This window comes from Rhamphochromis longiceps, linkage group LG23, assembly GCF_057381845.1.
Source record: "Rhamphochromis longiceps isolate RC_006_pf linkage group LG23, R_longiceps_female_GT1.1, whole genome shotgun sequence".
Classification (NCBI taxonomy): domain Eukaryota; kingdom Metazoa; phylum Chordata; class Actinopteri; order Cichliformes; family Cichlidae; genus Rhamphochromis; species Rhamphochromis longiceps.
The window spans coordinates 17,695,469-17,714,490 of NC_140578.1; the positions used below are offsets into that span (position 1 = coordinate 17,695,469).

The 19,022-nt window shown below is 38.5% G+C and overlaps 2 protein-coding genes across 3 annotated transcripts in view; one reads left to right on the top strand and one right to left on the bottom strand.

Moving 5' to 3' along the window:
• The first annotated feature begins 6,039 nt into the window (after positions 1 to 6,039).
• LOC146641561 (protein NLRC3-like) overlaps positions 6,040 to 19,022 on the top strand; it is a 41,250-nt gene continuing 28,267 nt past the window's right edge. For both annotated transcript variants that reach the window (XM_085399542.1, XM_085399541.1), the window contains exons 1-6: positions 6,040 to 6,096; positions 8,425 to 8,519; positions 9,361 to 9,504; positions 9,588 to 9,689; positions 11,010 to 11,123; positions 12,190 to 12,306. In XM_085399542.1, coding sequence (XP_085255668.1) covers positions 9,416 to 9,504; positions 9,588 to 9,689; positions 11,010 to 11,123; positions 12,190 to 12,306 — 422 coding nt within the window. In that variant the 5' untranslated portion in view covers positions 6,040 to 6,096; positions 8,425 to 8,519; positions 9,361 to 9,415. The remainder of the gene's footprint in view (positions 6,097 to 8,424; positions 8,520 to 9,360; positions 9,505 to 9,587; positions 9,690 to 11,009; positions 11,124 to 12,189; positions 12,307 to 19,022) is intronic.
• On the bottom strand, positions 15,726 to 17,074 carry LOC146641562 (uncharacterized). Its single transcript, XM_085399566.1, has one exon. It carries the CDS (start codon positions 17,027 to 17,029, stop codon positions 16,334 to 16,336), a length of 696 nt encoding a protein of 231 aa, XP_085255692.1. The 5' UTR covers positions 17,030 to 17,074; the 3' UTR covers positions 15,726 to 16,333.

A 19,022-nucleotide genomic window follows, 5' to 3' on the forward strand; every position in this document is an offset into this window, starting at 1 on the left:
GGGAAAAACCTAAAACCTGAATCCATCAGCAAAGCTCAGCCTGACCTACTAAATGAACTTAAAGAAATCTGTTCTGACATGGCATTATTGAAAAATCTTGGTGCTGAAGTCGCACAAATCAAAGAAATAATTCAACAGCCTAGTCCGGCACAAACACAGTATTCTGCCTCACTTGCAGCACCAGAATGTGTTCCCTTTTCTCATCTTGAGCATCTGCCACAAAACTACTGGCCTCCTGTGGGACCTGGACAGAGAGGTGATACAGCTCAGTATCAACAGAGTTTTGCACCACAACGTCAATATCCTGCTGTAAACCGAGCACGCCTAAGGAAATGCTTTGGCTGCCAGCAAAGTGGGACTGAGTACTGCAACCATTGCTATCGATGTGGTAGCAGTGAGCACTTTCTTGCAGGTTGCAGGGCGAAACTAACTAGACCAGACAAAGATCAACCTTTAAACGGACAGTGGTTGCCCCCACGGGACAGGGAGTAACCAATAATAGTGTAACGTCCCAACAGCTTTGCTCTTACTGTGGTGTTCTAGGAAAACTCAAAAGACTCAGGTGTGCAGCTTGTAAGAAAAGCACTTATTGTTCTAAGATGTGCCACGCTGAGCACTGGCCCAGACACAGAAAACAATGCAACAAACACTCTCAGCCTCAAGTAAATCAGCACATGCACCGAAAGGCAAGTGTTATTCACCCCAAAAGGGTGGACAGCCAGTCCCATCTTGTTGCTCTTGTTGGGAAACAGTGTATAGTTGACTGTTATATACAAGGCCACCAAACTCAAGCCTTATGGGATACAGGCTCCCAAGTGTGTATTGTTGATGAAGAGTGGAAAAAGAAGTATTTACCACATGAGAAATTAAGAGATGTTTCTGAGTTACTTGATGCACCTGACGATTTAAAAATCTCAGCTGCTAATGGTCAAAACATCCCTTACAAGGGTTTCATTGAAGTCACTTTTGGTCTAGCTGCTGAGGGAGCAAACCCTAAAGAACTTGTAGTCCCCATGTTAGTGATGAAAGGCGGAAGTCTTTCGCAGCCCATTCTAGGCTTTACTGTCATTGAGCAAATACTGAAAACTAGTACTATAGAGCAAATGGATGCTGAAAGAACTGAGCAGCTGCACGAGGCATTAAGAGGGGCTTTCCCTTGCCTTAAAAGAGAAAATGTCACAACCTTTATTGATTTAGTGACTGCTAAACAATCACATGATTTTGTTGTGAGAACAACAAAAGAGAAAGTCATTGTACCCAAACACACTTCTGTTCAGATTGACTGTAAGGTGCAGACCCGCCCGCTGAAGAAAGACACTACACTTCTCTTTGAGCCTGACATAAACTGTTAGAGGAAAAATGATTTTTTTTAAAATAAGTTAAAACAGGAGGGAATATGTTAGAGGAAAAATGATTCTATGTTTCTTTACCTTCTTTTAAATGTACAAAGATGCCCTTTGTCTGTGGTTAGATTAGTTTAGAAGTGTCTTTTTAGACTTTCCCAGCAAAGACATCTTGTTTCTGGGACATATTGTTTTAGATTGTTTTATCTCTCCCAGCTCTCTGCTGACGAGACCAGCACCATATATGGAGTTGTTTATTTTATCTGTTTATTATTTTCTTATCCTGTTCTCACTGACTCAGTGATCTGTGCCTATAAAGAATGCCAAGCCACTGTGCATGTTGTGGGTTGTTTTCAGCAGCTCACCCGTGTACACGTTAAGCATAAAAAAGTAACTTTGTCTCATTGTGTCTTTATTCCTCCTGGGTTTATTTTGCAGGGTTTTCTCCCAACATAAACCCTCAGTGGGATGAAGGTCTGGAGTTTTGTGAGACACTAGTAGAACTCAGAAGGGAGGTCCCCCCCCTATATTGTTCTTGATGTGCAAAATCCCACTGATCACGACATTGAGCTGTCAGGAAAAACTGTTGTGGGCACCTTAGAGCAAATTCAAGCTGTGTACCCAGCGACGGTTTTAGAGAAATCTGACCAGTGCTCCCCATTATTGGTGAATCAAGTGGATGCAGAGAGTGAGCACATTCCTGACACCTCATGGGACCCACCAATTGACCTTACGCACCTGAGTGAATCTGAAAGGGGGGTGGTGCAAAAGATGCTCCGTGAGGAATGCTCTTCCTTTTCCAAGTCAGATGATGATATTGGATGTATCGACAAGTTGAAACTGAAGATATCATTGAAGGATATGGATCCTGTAGCACGCACTTACCTGTCGGTACTAAAGCCGCTATACAAAGAGATGAAAGAGTATCTGCACAACCTTATTGCACAAGGATGGGTCAAGAAATCCAACTCATCTTATGCCTCACCAATTGTCTGCGTGAGAAAGAAGGACGGCAGCTTACGTCTTTGTATAGATTACAGAGAACTAAACAAAAAGACTCATCCAGACAGACAACCAATCCCTCGAGTGCAGGACATTCTCGACAGTCTTGGTGGCAACTCATGGTTTTCATTGTTAGACCAAGGCAAGGCCTACCATCAGGGCTTTATGGATGAAGGCAGCCGACCTTTAACTGCTTTTGTGACACCATGGGGCCTGTACGAATGGATAAGGATTCCATTCGGGCTGATGAATGCACCTGCAGCCTTCCAACGCTGCATGGAAGAGTGTCTGGAAGAGGTGCGAGACAACATCTGTGTACCCTACCTTGATGACACTCTAGTGTACAGTCATTCACTTGATGATCATGTCAATCATGTCAGAAAAGTGCTTCAACTACTGAGGAAGTATGGGATCAAGCTTAAACCCAGTAAATATGAATTATTCAAACACGAGGTTCGCTATCTAGGGAGAATTGTTTCAGCCGAGGATAGCAAAATTGATCCAGCTGACACCAATGCAGTGACAGCCTTGAAGGACAGGAGACCAAGCAATGTGGGAGAGCTGCGAACTGTCTTGGGCTTGTTAAGTTACTATAAGCAGTACATACGGGACTTCTCCCGTATTGCAGGCCCACTGTATAGCTTGTTGAAGGGCACAACGGAAGATAACAATGTATCCCAAAACCAGACAAACACAAAACAAGTCACAAGAAAGAGTCAATTGTGTGGACTGAAGAACATCAGCGCATATTGGAACGACTAATAGACTGCCTAGTTGAGCCACCAGTCCTCGGGTTCCCAGATTTTTCTAAACCATTCATCCTCCATACCGATGCCTCAGCTCAAGGCCTCGGAGCAGTTCTATACCAACAACAAGATAATAAACTCCGTGTGATTGCTTATGGCTCCCGGACACTGACTGCAGCTGAACGAAACTATCATCTTCACTCAGGAAAACTGGAGTTTCTCGCACTGAAGTGGGCCGTCACAGAGAAATTCAGAGATTATCTTTATTATGCGCCTACTTTCACTGTGTTCACTGACAATAACCCCCTCACCTACGTCCTTTCAAGTGCCAAGCTAAATGCAACTGGATGTAGATGGGTGGCAGAGCTTGCAGACTTCCATTTCACCATCCGATATCGCCCAGGTAGAGAGAATGTGGATGCTGACAGTCTTTCAAGAATGCCTGTTGAGATAGAGGAAATGATGGAACAGTGTACAGAGGAAATGGGTTCAGATTGTGTGGCAGCAATAACCCAAGTTGTGGAGACTCCAGATTTCAACTCACCAATGGTCTGCCCCATACTCACCCGTCTCCAGTGTACATCAGTGAGTGAAGAACCACACAACCAATTTTCAGTTACAGAGATCAAACAAGCACAGCAAGATGATGGAAATATTGGTCCAATAATGCAGTGCAAAATGAGGAATGAAAAGCCAACAAGGCATGAACTTAATACACTAAGTGCCCAAAGCAAGTGTCTCCTGCGTGAATGGGAAAGACTTCATATTGATGAAGATGGTATTCTTTGCAGAAAAACCACAACCAAGAGACAGCTTGTGTTGCCTGAAAAGTACAAAGAAACTGTACTGAGAGAATTGCATGATGAGATGGGTCATCAGGGCACTGATCGAACAACATCATTGATCCAGAGATAGATTCTTTTGGCCAACGAGACATTGAACATTATGTGACAAAGACCTGCACTTGCCTGAAACAAAAGATACCATGTAAAGAAGCGAGGGCACCGCTCACCAGTATTGTTACCACGCAGCCGTTTGAACTGGTGTCAATAGATTTTCTCCACTTGGACAAGTGTAAGGGTGGTTACGAGTATATTTTGGTGATTGTTGACCACTTTACTCGTTTTGCACAGGCTTATGCCACCACCTCCAAGTCTGGCAAAACGGTTGCTGATCGCATCTTTAATGACTATGCCTTGAAGTTTGGACTGCCAGCACGGATACACCATGACCAAGGTGGCGAATTTGAGAACCAGCTCTTTTCCCAGCTGAAAAAGAACTGTGGCATATTGGGATCCCGAACTAAACCATACCACCCACAAGGGAATGGACAAGTTGAGCGGTTCAACCGGACGTTACTACAAATGTTGAGGACACTTACTGATAGGCAGAAGACAAGTTGGAAAGAGTCCTTGAACAAGCTTATCTACGCCTATAACTGCACAAGAAGTGAGGTAACTGGGTTTTCTCCTTTCTACCTTCTCTTTGGAAGGTCCCCAAGGTTACCTATTGATCTGCTGTTTGGTCTCACCTCTGAGACAGGGAAAATAGACCACCGAACCTACATGGAGAAATGGACACAAGAAATGCAAGAGGCCTATGAAATAGCATGGGAGAATGCAAAGAAGTCAGCAGACAGGAGTAAAAAAACAATATGATGGGAAAGTGAGAAGCTCTGTGTTATACCCTGGCGATCGTGTTCTTGTCCGAAATCTAACCCCTAGAGGAGGAACGGGGAAGCTTCGTAATCACTGGGAACAGAACATCCATGTTGTCATCTGTCAAGTTGCAGAAGGCCTCCCCGTGTATGAGGTGAAACCAGAGCAAGGGAGGGGAAGGTCAAGAATCATGCACCGCAACTTGCTGCTGCCATGTGATTACTTACCCCTGGAAAGGCCACCAGAAGTATCACCGAAGCAAAAGAAAAGAAGAGTGAGGGAAAAAGACGCAGAACAGGTGAACCAGGAAGTAGAAGATGACGAGGAGGAATGGGGGTACTATTATGGGCCCGTAACACAGACTCAAGTGCCCAGTACAGAGAGGGTCACAGAGCATGGTGATGACCAGGAGAAACCAGAGGCCGGTGGTAATGGACCACTGGGTGAAGAAAGGCTCATGCCGTACACAGAGGAGCCTGAGACACAGGACGAAAACAGGCCACAGGAAGAAGACCATCAAGAGGAAGATGGACAAGTAGTTGGAGAGGTAATGGATGACACTGTAGCATCTCCACGCCCATGCTTGCCTGAAAGCAACAGAGAAGGGACCTATAGTTTGCCAAGGAGGGAGAGACGAGCCCCTAAGGTTTTCACCTATGATCAGCTGGGTACTCCAACATGCTACAGTACAGTGTGTACAAACGAAATGCCCTACCAGTATCAACCCATACAACACAGAGACATTCAACCAATAACCATGTGGCCTAATTCATTCCAAATTTGTTAGCCACTATTCATGCAAGGATACTGAACAAAGAACAGACTAAGACTCAGTACAAAAGAGGAAGCTAAGATTAAAAACAACTGGATTTTGTGACATTTTGTTAAGTTTTAGTTCATAAGAGTTGTGATGTCGGGACGACATCTAATTTTGTGGGGGAGTGTGTGATAGATTATTTGTTGAAGTTCATAATGGAGTAAAAAGTTGTGGTTAAAAGTTACCCAATATATTATTCAATTTATTTCAAATATGTAAATCTATAAACAAGGGTAAAAGAAGTCCCATTAAGAGACGTAATGTAACACAGGCTAAAATAGTTAAAAGAGTTCATGACTATGTTCAACCGGATAACAATCCTTAATGTGACTACAACTTGTGTAACATTCAATCTGTGATCCACTTGTCGAGCCTGGGGAATAATCCATGTGATTTAGTGATCATGATTGATTAGTTATGCCTGCCGTTGCCGGAAGGGGGAGCTCTGGCCACGATGCCTCATTCGCAATGAAGCTGCTGAAAGAGAAGCATCGTGTCTGAGCGTCGTCATCGACTTATCCCCTTTTCAGGTAATAATTGTGCAATTCTGCTGTTGGACTTTACAAATATGTATGTTGAGTTGTACTGACCGTGTTTCCAAATGTACCAAGAGGATACTAGGAATACTTAGATGACCTGTGTTAACTGTGATGTTAGGATAAGCTATAAGCAGCAAGCTAAGCTAAGCGCTCTGTTGGTGGCTAGCATGAAGCATTATCGTGCCAGACTGTGTATGAAACATACATTGTGTGCATTTTGCATTTGATCTGGACGAAGAACATGTTTATTTTGTGTGAAGGGACAAATGCCGAATATTTTGTTTATTTTCTGTACATTTCAGTTTAATAATCTAAGTTTGTTTATTGATTCATCAGCTGTTTTTGTAAATTCTTACATTCAATTTAATCTGTAACTTATAGAAAAGGAAAAAAACCAGTCTTGAGATATATTGTCTTACAACTAACAGAGACTGTACATCGTTGTTAGGATGTTTAATACTTTTGTATGTATGTTTATATTTCTGAATCATTCGCAATGAAGCTGCTGAAAGAAGCATCGTGTCTGAGCGTCATCATTGACTTATCCCCTTTTCAGCCCCTTTTCAGGGTGTAACACTGACAGCAGAACAATTCAGTGCACTAAGCGTGTTTGCAGAGGAAGTACACTGGTCCCTTAATAGTTTCAACATGAAATATTCAAAAACAAATATATGGTCCACTGTTTGTGTGACAGAGACAGAAATGTCTCTGTGTGCATGTGGAGAAATATGCTGTCAAATCAGACCATGAACAGGTGTCATGTGGAATTAAAACACACGAAAACAACGCTGCACTCACTCAGAGGTCAAAGGTCGAGTACAGTAACCAAGTTGACACCAAGAGGAGAAAAACAACTGGCAGCAAAGGCAGGAAGGTGTCCTTTCCAGCTAAACCAAAGAGGAATATAAAGATAATGAAGGTTTGATCACAGTTTGAATCAGTCATATTTCATTCATTACAGTGATGTACTGAAAGATCCAGGATCAGTCCAATTCATCAGCACTTTGATCAAACTCTAGAGAAATATTCTTGGCAACATTGCTAACTCTGGTTTCCTCCCAACTATATTGTATTATTTCTATCTGTGCTGTATTTTTCCTAACTCCATGTATTGTGTTCATTATTGTAACAAGTCTGGGCTTGTGAGGACATTCCTGACAAACATTTATGATATTGCGCAACTGACAGCAAATGACAAAATCTCAAGTTCAGACAGGAGCAGAGATTTAAAAATCAATACATGCACACACATGCAAACCTGAGCTTCAGGTGGAGTCACAACTCCTTCCAGGAAGCATCTCACCTATCTCTTCGTGTTTAGTGTCCAGAAGCTTCTTGTTCGTGTCTCTATTTGAAGAAACTGTAAGTTTTCTTTGTTTCCTCCTTTAACAGTTTGTCTTTAGGAACTTTACTGTTTGTTTCTGCTCTTTAATGTTTGTTTAGCTGTTATTTCAGGGCAGACTTTGGATCACTCTTTTATTTGAAGACTAATCCACATGATTATAAATTATTGATTGACTGGAATCAAACAGTTTGATGAACAGCTGATGTTTGATTCATTTCGTCACAAAACAAACTGTGTGTTTATTTCCTGGAAGAAAACTGTTGACTCTCCATTAAAGTCACACACAGCAGTGTGCTGCTGTTTTACCTTCAGTCCTTTCAAAACAAAATAAAATAAATGTTAGTTGTAACGTGTTTGATTGTAGTCAGGCAATTAAATTCATATTTCCTTCATGGATCATTAAATCTGTTTGTGTTATCATTTGGTTTTCTCCAAATGAAGTTCTTCCTAATGTGTAGTGTTTGAAACCTGGAACCAGAGTGCCATTCTTTCTCTTACTGGCTGCTAAACATATGAAGGAAATATAAATGACTGATTGCAGAGCTGCTGATTATAAACTGAATAATTGAGTAGCTCTAAACAAATCCTAAATATTCAGGTAATTAATGATCATTTCTGTTTTAAAGTATCATTGTGAAAATATCTGCTGTAAGGGTTTGATAGATTTCTTTGTTTTTCATGATAGGACCATTAGCTGCTGGAGCTTCTAACTGATACTTGATGGAAAAACAATAAATCTAGATGCTAATTGGAAGCTAACTGACGTAACCAATGTTCAGTAGCATCTCTGGTTAGATGTTCACATTAATCCTGAATGTTACTGGATGGAAGAACAGTAATTTCTTTAGTGGCAGCTCATTTCAAATTCAAATTTTCTATCAGATGAACAAACATCAGCAAACACAAAAACTGTTTGTGTGCAGTTTGTTGCACAGTGTGTTGCTAGTTAAAGGTCTAGCTGCTGTATTTCACAGGAAGAGAAAAGAGTGCAAGATAACTTCACTCAGAGATGGAGAAAGATGTAAGAAAATACAGGACAGAAGAGGAAGAAAGAAGGTTATATTTAAAGGTAAGGGCTGCTTGATAAACTGCAGATTTAATGCTTACATGTAATGTCATCGTTTTAATTACATAATGGATTTGTATATGATGTGTTTTGATGAATTATGTATTTTCATTTTGGAAAATGTCCTACAAAACAAACAAAGCTATACAAACTTGTGTTATTCAGATGTTGCATGAAAGTCCTAGTTTTGTGCAGGGCAAACAGGTTAGCTCACATTAATGTGGTGAGTTTTTTTTAGTAAAGCACTGTGTTGGACTGGTGCATAGTGGCCTTTGGTCCTCATTGTCAAAATTAGGTTACATCAAGTGTAGCAGAGATGAATTTGTATTTAAGCTGATGATGCTTAGATTTATTCACTTAATTGCATAAAGATAGCATACATATTGTAGTGTGGAGTGAATTCAGTTACGTAAATCTACAAAAAGCAGCAGGTTAGCTGATCACATCATATGCACTGAGAAAACCTACTGAAGCTCACATTAGAAGAAACTGTACTGTTTTGGTGTGGAGTCAGTCACCTCTAGAGTGTAGGCAACAAAAAATGTTTCTTTTTGTTTGTTTGTTTGTTTGTTTGTTTTTAAACCTTTTTCACTGCAGGTGTCCTGAATAACAGATTCAAGCTAAGTATATTCATTACACTTGGATTTGTAATTTGGATTTATTTGGATTAATATATGGGTTCTTTTGTACAAATATGAACTTATTATCATATTGACACAGCACAAGGTTCAGTTACCTTTGTACAAAAATCTTTTAATAGAATTGTCCTTGATGGAGCTGCCTCAGTGCTTCAACATTTACAGGAGTATTTTTTTAACCCAGGTATCTGTACTTCTACTTTTAGTAAAGAAAGTCTGTACTTTTGCAACCTTGGGTGACGTGGATGTGAAGTCAGCAGCATGGATCAGTGTGAGGACAGAGAGGAGGGTGTCCCTCTCTCTAAAACCACTCTGTGTGGGGAACATGAGAGCCAGACCGAAGCTCAGAGGTGAGATGACATCTCTAATTGTCTATGACTCTTCTCCATGTCACAGCTCAGCACTCACATCATTGATCCATCATTATTCACAGGAACCAACCTGGACCTGAACCCAGTTGTGTGTCCTTAAGGAGTGACCAGTCTGAAGAGCGCCTCATTCATTTTAAAGGAAACCAGTGGTCTGCTGCAGAGAGGTGAGCTGTTAGTAACATGAACTCTTTGATAGCTCAAAGGAAGTCACTGAACGAGGAATTCCTTTATTCTATAAAACGTGTCCAATATGTACACGTATAACATGTGCTTCAAATGTCTAGTTAGTCTTTTCCCCTTAATATAAAAACAGAATATTGTACTTAAAAATGTATATTGATTTGTGTGTTATTAGTTCTTCTGAAAAAAGTAATGTATTCTCATAAACTTAGAAGTAATTAGAATTAGCAATGAAAACATGAAGGTGTGTTAGAGCCCTGATGTCAGTTCAGGAGATGAGAACTAAGGTGAAAAGGAAAAGTAAAACATTTTAGTAAGATGTTAGTGACATCTAAATAAAATTCCTGAACATATGTCAGGCTCTAACACACAAGAAACAGCACTAACATGATCATTTTTTTCTGATATTGTTAAAATAACGTAATGTCACCATATTACTCATGCAACCCTTCCATTTCTGTATAGCAGACAACAGGCTGGGAAACAAACAAAAAAAGTTAGCTATAATCTAATGTTATGACAGCTAATGTTAGGCTTCAGTGTCCTAAAGGTCCCACTTTTCCTCTGCTAAGCAGTTTACATTCTCACATCATTTGACAGTTTATTCAATAAGAGCCTAAATTCAACAATATTTGTCAACTCAAGTTAAGTCAAGTGGCTTTATTGTCATTTGAACCTTAAAGAGTGGCACCGTATACAGTGAAACAAGACGGTGTTCCTCCAAGACCATGGTGCTACATTTAACAGCAACAGTAATATCCACTTTAAAGAAAGTTCCACTAATGCTGGCTAACAGCAGCAAAAACAGCAGCATTTACTAATAGGAATCTTAAGAATATCCTTAATTCACCCCAGCATCACTGTCACTCGACAGAAGTGACCTTCACTGACTCACTGAGTCGTATCTGAGTAAATATATGTGGATGAGATTAACAGCAGCCTGACAGCCTACATACAGATGAATGGCAGCCAGAGTTGTTTGCCCAACAGCTGCCACCATACTTAGGATCATGCATGCGTATGATTTTGAGATGTAAAAAAACAGAAATCAGTTGCCATTAATTATAAAAACTATAACTTTGAAATTGTGCTGCTTATAGCAAGACCATCAGTAGTTCTGCAATTGTGCAAATGGTGGTGTTTACTGTGGGTGACACTGTTACACTGCCAACGCTAGTTTGGAGTTTCCTTCTGCTCATGCTCAACATACAAATTAGTTTTTCAGATCATGAAGGTATTCTAAGTCTTCATCAGTTTCTGTAACAGAAAATTTAAAAAAGATTATTTTCTTTTCTGTTTAACAGGATCTATGAGAGACCTGAATCTGGAGCTGAAACCAGCTGTGTGTCTTTAAAGAGTGACTGGTCTGAAGAGCGCCTCATTCACTTTAGAGAACACCAACCATCTGCTGAAGAGAGGTGTCACTAACATGAACTCTTTGATACCTGTCAGTTTGGTTTCCTGATTTAAATGAACGTCTCGATGTTGTTTTGGTCTCTAAATTGCATTTCAATGAAAGTTAATGAGTGATTAATTCCTTAATTCCATAAAACATGTTCAACATGTACATTTAAAGGTCCAGACAGTCATTTTTTGTTGTTATTTAATAGACAGAGAGAATTTAAGAGAATTTAAAGGCATTCGTATGCCATGGAGACAAATTTTAACTTGTGTCTGCATCTTCAGACCCAAGATATGATGAATCACGCCTATATTTTATCATCTGAGGAGGTATCCCATTCACCAAAGAAGCAGAAATGTGAAAGACAAAGACGGTGCAACTTTCATTTGGATAAATTGCCATCCTCTTCCTCCTCACATCAACTCTCATTTCCTGAACTGAAGTTAGGGCTCTAATAAACAAAAATATGTATGGACATGCTAATTTAGTCCCCATATTGTTGCAATTACTTATTGTACTTATTGTAACTCAAACTGCTCATAGTAAGACTATCAATTGTTCTGCATACTGTAAATCAGCGGTCCCCAACCCCCGGGCCTCGGACCGGTACCGGTTTGTGAGTCGTTTGGTACCGGGCCACGAGAGTTGAGGCTCAGGTGTGAAGTGTATGGTTTTCAAGGTTTTTATCGGTTTTCAGCGTTATTTTGTTATTGTTTTTATCGTTAACTCTGTTTTCCTGGGTCTTTTCACGTGTGTTATGAATAAATCTTCTTTTTTTCGGTACCGGTACTAGTTTTATTTTGTTGTATTTATCCACGACACCTTAAAACCCGATCCGTGAAAAAATTGTCGGGCATAAACTGGTCCGTGGCACAAAAAAGGTTGGGGACCGCTGATGTAAATGACTATTTGTCTGTCACCTGTTGTCCTATTGTTACACTGCCAACACTAGTTTGGAGTTCCCTTCTCCTCATGCTCAGCCTGCAAATCATTTTTTTCTTTTGGATGATGAAGGTGTTCTAAGTCTTCATCAGCTTATATAGCAGCAAAAGAAAAGTACATTTTTCTTCTCTGTTTAACAGGATCTATGAGAGACCTGCTGAACCTGGAGCTGAACCCAGCTGTGTGTCTTTAAAGAGTGACTGGTCTGAAGAGCGCCTCATTCACTTTAAAGGACATCAACCATCTGCTGCAGAAAGGTGATCTGTTAGCTACATGAACTCTTTAATTAACTCCAGTTTGGTTTTCTGATTTGAATAAACTGTGTGATGTTGTGTTCTGGTCTCTAAACTACATCTCAATGGAAGTCAGTGAGCAAGGAATTCTTTTATTTTAATAACCATGTCCAACATGTACACGTAAACTCCTGTTAATGTTATCGTATACAAATTGCAGTCCAAACACATCATTCTCTCTAATACTATATAAATTGTCTCTTAAAAGCATTTGATAACTGATTGATTGATTGATTGATTGATTGAATCTTTATTTTGAACATGTTGAAAAAGTATAAAAAAAAAATAGAATTAAAAGAGACAAATGAACAAAGCAAACAAAAGGAAAACGAGCAACCACAACTCCAAATAACGTCCATGTTCAAAAAGGAGCAGGAAGAAGCATAAGCTTATTTAATCCCACCCCTTTTCCACTATCTAGTATCAATAGACTACAGAAATACCTCCTTGTAATTACATTATATGTTATGTGTAATTTTTTTTTTTTTTTTTTTTTTTATATATACACATATATGTTTCTATCTATCCATACCTACGTATATACACACATACGCACATATACACATTTTCAATAACCCTATTAACACCTGAAGGATACACAACCTACAATTTTATATATATATATATATATATATATATATATATATATATATATATATATATATATATATATATACACACACATACATACACACACATACACACATATATATATATACATATATATACATATACACATATATATATATACACATACATACATACATACATATACACATACATATATACCCATACCAACAAACCCGTGCATGCGCACACACATGAAAATATTAGACAAGAACACCCTATCAAATCTCTACCTTTTCCCTGTACCCTGTAAAAACCATATCCTTAAACCGCTTTTTAAACTGCGCCATGCTTGGACATTGCTTCATATCTTTACTTAGTCTGTTCCACAGCTTCACTCCACACACAGAGATGCAAAAACTTTTTAATGTTGTACGGATACGAGGATGTTTTAAATTTAATTCCCCCCTCAAATTGTATCCCCGTTCCCTTTTAGAAAACATTTTTAGAATATTGTCAGGAAGCAGGTTATTTATTGCTTTATATATAATTTGTGGTGTGAGAAAATGAACCAGATCTGTGAATTTTAGAATTTTTGATTTTAAGAATAGTGGATTTGTATGATCTCTGTAACCAGTTTTATGGATTATCCTTATGGCCCTTTTTTGTAATATAAAGATTGATGATAGCGAACATTTGTAAGTATTGCCCCAAACCTCTGCACAGTAATTCAAATACGGTGCAATCAGGGAACAATAGAGAATGTGGAGTGATTTGTGGTCCAGAATGTGTTTTACTTTACTCAAGATTGAGACACTTCTTGAAATTTTGTTATGTATATGATTTATATGAGACTTCCAGTTTAATTTATCATCTATAATCACACCAAGAAACTTATGTTCAAGTACTCTTTCAATTTCCACACCATCTACATGAATCTGCACTTGTGCATTTCTAAGGGAATTCCCAAATAAGATAATTTTAGTTTTACTTAGATTTAGCGATAGTTTGTTCCTGTTAAACCATTTTTTAATTTTGCACATTTCTGAAGTAATTGTATCCAGCAGCTCCTTTAGATTCCCCCCAGAACAAAAAATATTTGTGTCATCTGCAAATAATACTAATTTTAATATATCAGATGCCTTACAAATATCATTTATATAAATAATAAATAATTTTGGACCCAGTACAGAGCCTTGTGGAACACCACAAGCAATGTCCAAGCATGATGAGGAATGGACACCCAGCTTCACAAATTGTTTCCGGTCACTTAAATAATTTTTCACCCATTGCAGTACAACCCCCCTAATCCCATACCGTTCCAGTTTATTAATTAATATGTCATGATTGATTGTGTCGAATGCTTTCTTGAGATCCAGAAATACTCCAGCTGCATACTGTTTCTGATCTATAGCATTCGTAATCTCCTCAATTGATTCGATTAATGCCAGAGATGTTGATCTTTTTGATCTGAATCCATATTGACTGTCAGAGAGTAATTTATATTTATCTAAGAATTTGTCTAATCGTTTATTAAACAGGTTTTCTAGGATTTTGGAGAATTGTGGTAGTAAAGAAACAGGCCTGTAATTTGTGAAGTGGCGTCTATCCCCGGTTTTATACAGCGGCACAACTTTAGCTATTTTCATTTTGTTTGGCACTTTTCCCGTCTGAAATGATAAGTTGCAAATATATGTTAGAGGTCCTACAATTCCTTCAATCACCTTCTTGACGATTTTCATGTCAATATCATTACAATCAGTGGATGTTTTATATTTACACATGTGTACAATGTCAATTATTTCTTTTTCCTCCACTGATGTGAGGAACATTGAGTTAGGGTTCCTATCAATCAGGTTTTCACTACATTCTACTGATGGCAGTGACTCAGGAATTTGTTCTGCCAGTTTTGGTCCAATATTTACAAAATAATGATTAAAGCTGTTGACCTTATCAGCAGTGTTTTCCATAAGATTGCCATTATCGATAAAGTATTGTGGATAACTTTGTTGTCCAGAATTATTTTTAATGATACCGTTTAAAACATCCCATATTCCTTTCATATTATGTTTATTGTTGTTCAATATTTTACTATAATACTCCTTTCTACATACACGTATAATATTGGTCAACTTATTTTTGTATTTTTTATATTTATTTTCAGCTTCTTTTGTTCTTTGTTTTAGGTATTCCCTATAGAGTGTATTTTTCTTTTTACATGCATTTTGTAAACCCTTAGTGAGCCATGGTCTATCTGAATATTTGTGCTTTCTGTTGTATTTTATTGTTGGACAGTTTTTATCGTACAACTCCATGAATATTCTTAAAAATATGCCATATGCAATATCAATATCAGCTTCTTTGTACACCTTGTCCCAGTCCTGATTTAATAGATCGTTCTTAAATGCAGTCATAGTTTCTTCCGTCCTTACACGTCTGTATCTCAGTTGTTCTTCATGCAGATTTTTCTTATAATTAGTGTCATAAACTGCAAAAACTGGTAGGTGATCACTGATGTCATTAATTAATATTCCGCTCACAATGTTGTTTTCCATATTGTTAGTGAAAATATTGTCAAGTAAGGTGGCACAATGTGGTGTAATTCTGCTAGGCCTGGTTATTTTAGGATGTAAACTCAAACTGTACATAGTGTTTAGGAATTCGTCGGTCATTTTATGCTTTTTTGGATTCAACAGGTCAATATTAAAATCACCACAGATAAACATAACTTTTTGATTTGTTTTAGAGAATATTTCCTCTATGAAGTCATTAAATACTTGAATACTAGAGCCAGGTGTTCTATATATACAGCTAATTATTACATTTTTTTCTTTTTCCTTATAAATTTCAATTGTTATACATTCTAGTAAATTATCAATTACAGTTGTCATACTTTCTACCACCTTGTAGTTTAGGTTTTTATCCACATACACAGCTACTCCCCCTCCACTCTTGTTCCTTCTATTTACAAAATTCACTTCATATCCCTCCAGTCCAAAGTCCATTCCTTTCTCCGCATTGATCCATGTTTCAGAAATGGCAATAATTCCAAATGGATTTGTCAACTCATTTAGATATTCCTTTATATTGTTGAAGTTGGCATACAGACTTCTGCTATTAAAATGGATTATTGATAATTTATTTTCCGTGTTGATGGTGTGCTTAAACTGTTCATCAGTGAAGTAGCAGCAGTTACAGCTGATGTTGTAGAAGAAATTATTTTCCGGGTCTATATCCTTTTCTAAGTCTAGAACATTATGGTCTGTGTATCGAAATGTTCTCAGTTCCAGATTATCATAAAGAGAATTCCAATGAGTCATGTTGATATTGTTGCCGGATGCAGATGAAGTTCTTTTGGACTGTGCCATGTGTTGTGTTGTGTGTCACGTCACATGTGTATTCATACCTCCAGAGTAAGTTGACCTCAGTATTTGTCCAGCTCTTCCATATTTCTGATGACCAACACTTTGGCTTGTTCCGGTGTTCCATTGAGTTTAATGAATACTTTGCAGTTGGTGGTCCATGTATTTTGAATTTTTCCCTGTTTCTTCAAGTAACGTGCTTTCCTGGCAATGTCCGCATTTCTTTTTATCAGATGTTCGTTCATGAAGACATCGGATCCTTTCAGTTTCCTTCCTTGTTTTAACAGTGCTGTTTTCTGTTTTCTGTTTGCAAATCTCACAATGATGGCTGGTTTGTTACTGTCATTTTTTCGGGGTAGAGGGTGGCAAGCCTCAATGTTGTTATAATCCACTTCCACACCTTTGGACCGTAGAAAGGTAACCACTTGATGCTCCGTGGAGTTGACATCTTCCTCTCCTGGCCCTCCTACATTGTCAGTGGCGACCGCCCGGGCGTATGACCGGGGTTTGATGCGAAGCCCCGTGATGATAACATCGTTCATCCGGGTGTACTGCTCCAAATCCGCCACTCTGTTCTCCAGGTACGCCAGCCGCCGATCCTTCTCGGCGTTCTGGATGCGGAGAGCCTTAACTTCCTCGACCAGGTCCAGGATGGCTTTCTGCTGCAGTTTGACAGTAGAAATCTCCTCTGTCATAAACTCCAGCGACTTCTTAATATCGTCTCCTTCCTCGGCTGACAGAACTTTTTTCGGGCCCATGCTGAGAGACGCTCTCGTAGCTTTGCCGTGACGACCGGCTAGCTACTTCCCAGAATCCTTTGCGAATGATCACATTAGATGTAAATGTGATGAAACTGTCAGAATTCCACTTCAGCAAACATAGAATAATGTTTATCAAAATTTTTTCTTCTATCATTTATGTTGTGTTGTATACTGTATAATGTAAGATATCCTTATTGATTTTACCCCAAATTATCAAGTAGTATTCACTGAAATCTAGTTTTCATACAAATTGCTACTGTATCTGAAAAAGAACTACTGTATTTGTTAGAGATGGACCGATCCGATATTACGTATCGGTATCGGTCCGATACTGACCTAAATTACTGGATCGGATATCGGAGAAAAATAAAAAATGTAATCCGATCCATTAAATATCACGAAAGCACCTCACAAAACTTGCAACACGCCGTAACTCACCTCAGAACGTTAGCACGTCGGAGCAGTATGCATCACGTGATAGAGCGGCTGTGGCATGCGGGACCTGTCGGTGGTCTGGATAGCATTTGGAGCTTCGCTAGCAACCCGGCATTTCATTTCCGACAAAGTTATCCCCGAGAGAAGTAAAGCAAGTGTGTAAGTCCATCTCTGAATGTTTGTAAAGCATTCCTGCGTTAAGCTTAACAAGCGATATATGGAGCGACTGCCTCCTCTTGCTGCTACTTCAATCATGAAACTGCTTAACGATCAGCTGATCGGCTTTTCTGTCGCGAGTCCGTGTCTCTTGTTTGCTTTTGGCCCACTTTGCACCAGAAATAGGAAACCAGCGGCTGAACAACAGCAGCTCGTTTAAGCTTGATAAGCTGTTGTTAGAATTTATTTACTTTCTACACCAGGATCTTTTTCTACGTAGCTGACGCTGGTAACTGTGCAGGGGCGGATCTAGCAAAGTTTAGCCAGGGGGGCCGATAGGGCATTAACAGGGAAAAGGGGGCACAAATACATACTTTTCTTTCTTATTCTCATTTAAAATGTCTAGCTTTTAATAAATAATTATCTGACACCCAAAGTTTTAATTTGATGCAAAATGAATAGAAGTCCATTACTGTATATAGTAACTATTAAGTCTAATATATATATACCCTAGTAAGCTATAGTACTTTTTCCTTTGGGAAGGTACCATCTGTGCAGTCTGCAATTTTGTTGAAGAAAGATGTTGAATCTATTTAATATTTCTTGAAAAATAATTGATTTCTGTGCATTTTTTTTCACACTGCATCAAATTAAGGTTGATTACGTCGATTAAGCATCATGAGGTGGAGCGTGAGGGGTGGTTCCCTATTTTTTATTTATTTATTTTTGTTGTTGCTGGGAGTTGGAACCCTATTAGTTAGGTTGCTTAATATTTATGCTAAGTACTCTTTAAAATACCAGAATAGGGAGGATGGTGTAGGTTTAAGTTTATTAGATTGATCAGTATTGCTGAACTATGAAATATTTTTTTTTGCATACAGGTATAACAGAATAGCTTTAGTGTAGTTGTTGTTTTAAACTTGAGTATGAACTTATACAAAATGCGGCAAGATATTTAAAAAAAAAACAGTTTTGTTGATTAAAACACACTATATCGGATTCATATCGGTATCGGCAGATATCCAAATTTATGATATCGGTATCGGTATCGGACATAAAAAAGTGGTATCGTGCCATCTCTAGTATTTGTACAATAGTTCTAGATAAGGATGTACATCCAGACTTCAAACATACAAGCAAAAAGGACCTGTGAAGTTGTTACAAAAAACAGAAAAAAAGGAAAAGAGAATAATATAGTTTTTTGTACTCACTATCTCACTTTATTAGCTCCATGCACATATTAGTCACATGCATGATTAACTCTAACTCTTTTATGTGCCACCTTGACAACTCCCTTTAAACTGACTTCACTCTGAGTTACTTATACAAACCTGAGTTATCATTTACTAAACAGTAGCATTCTGATATTAATGTGTAACCTTAATTAGTTAAACTTTTC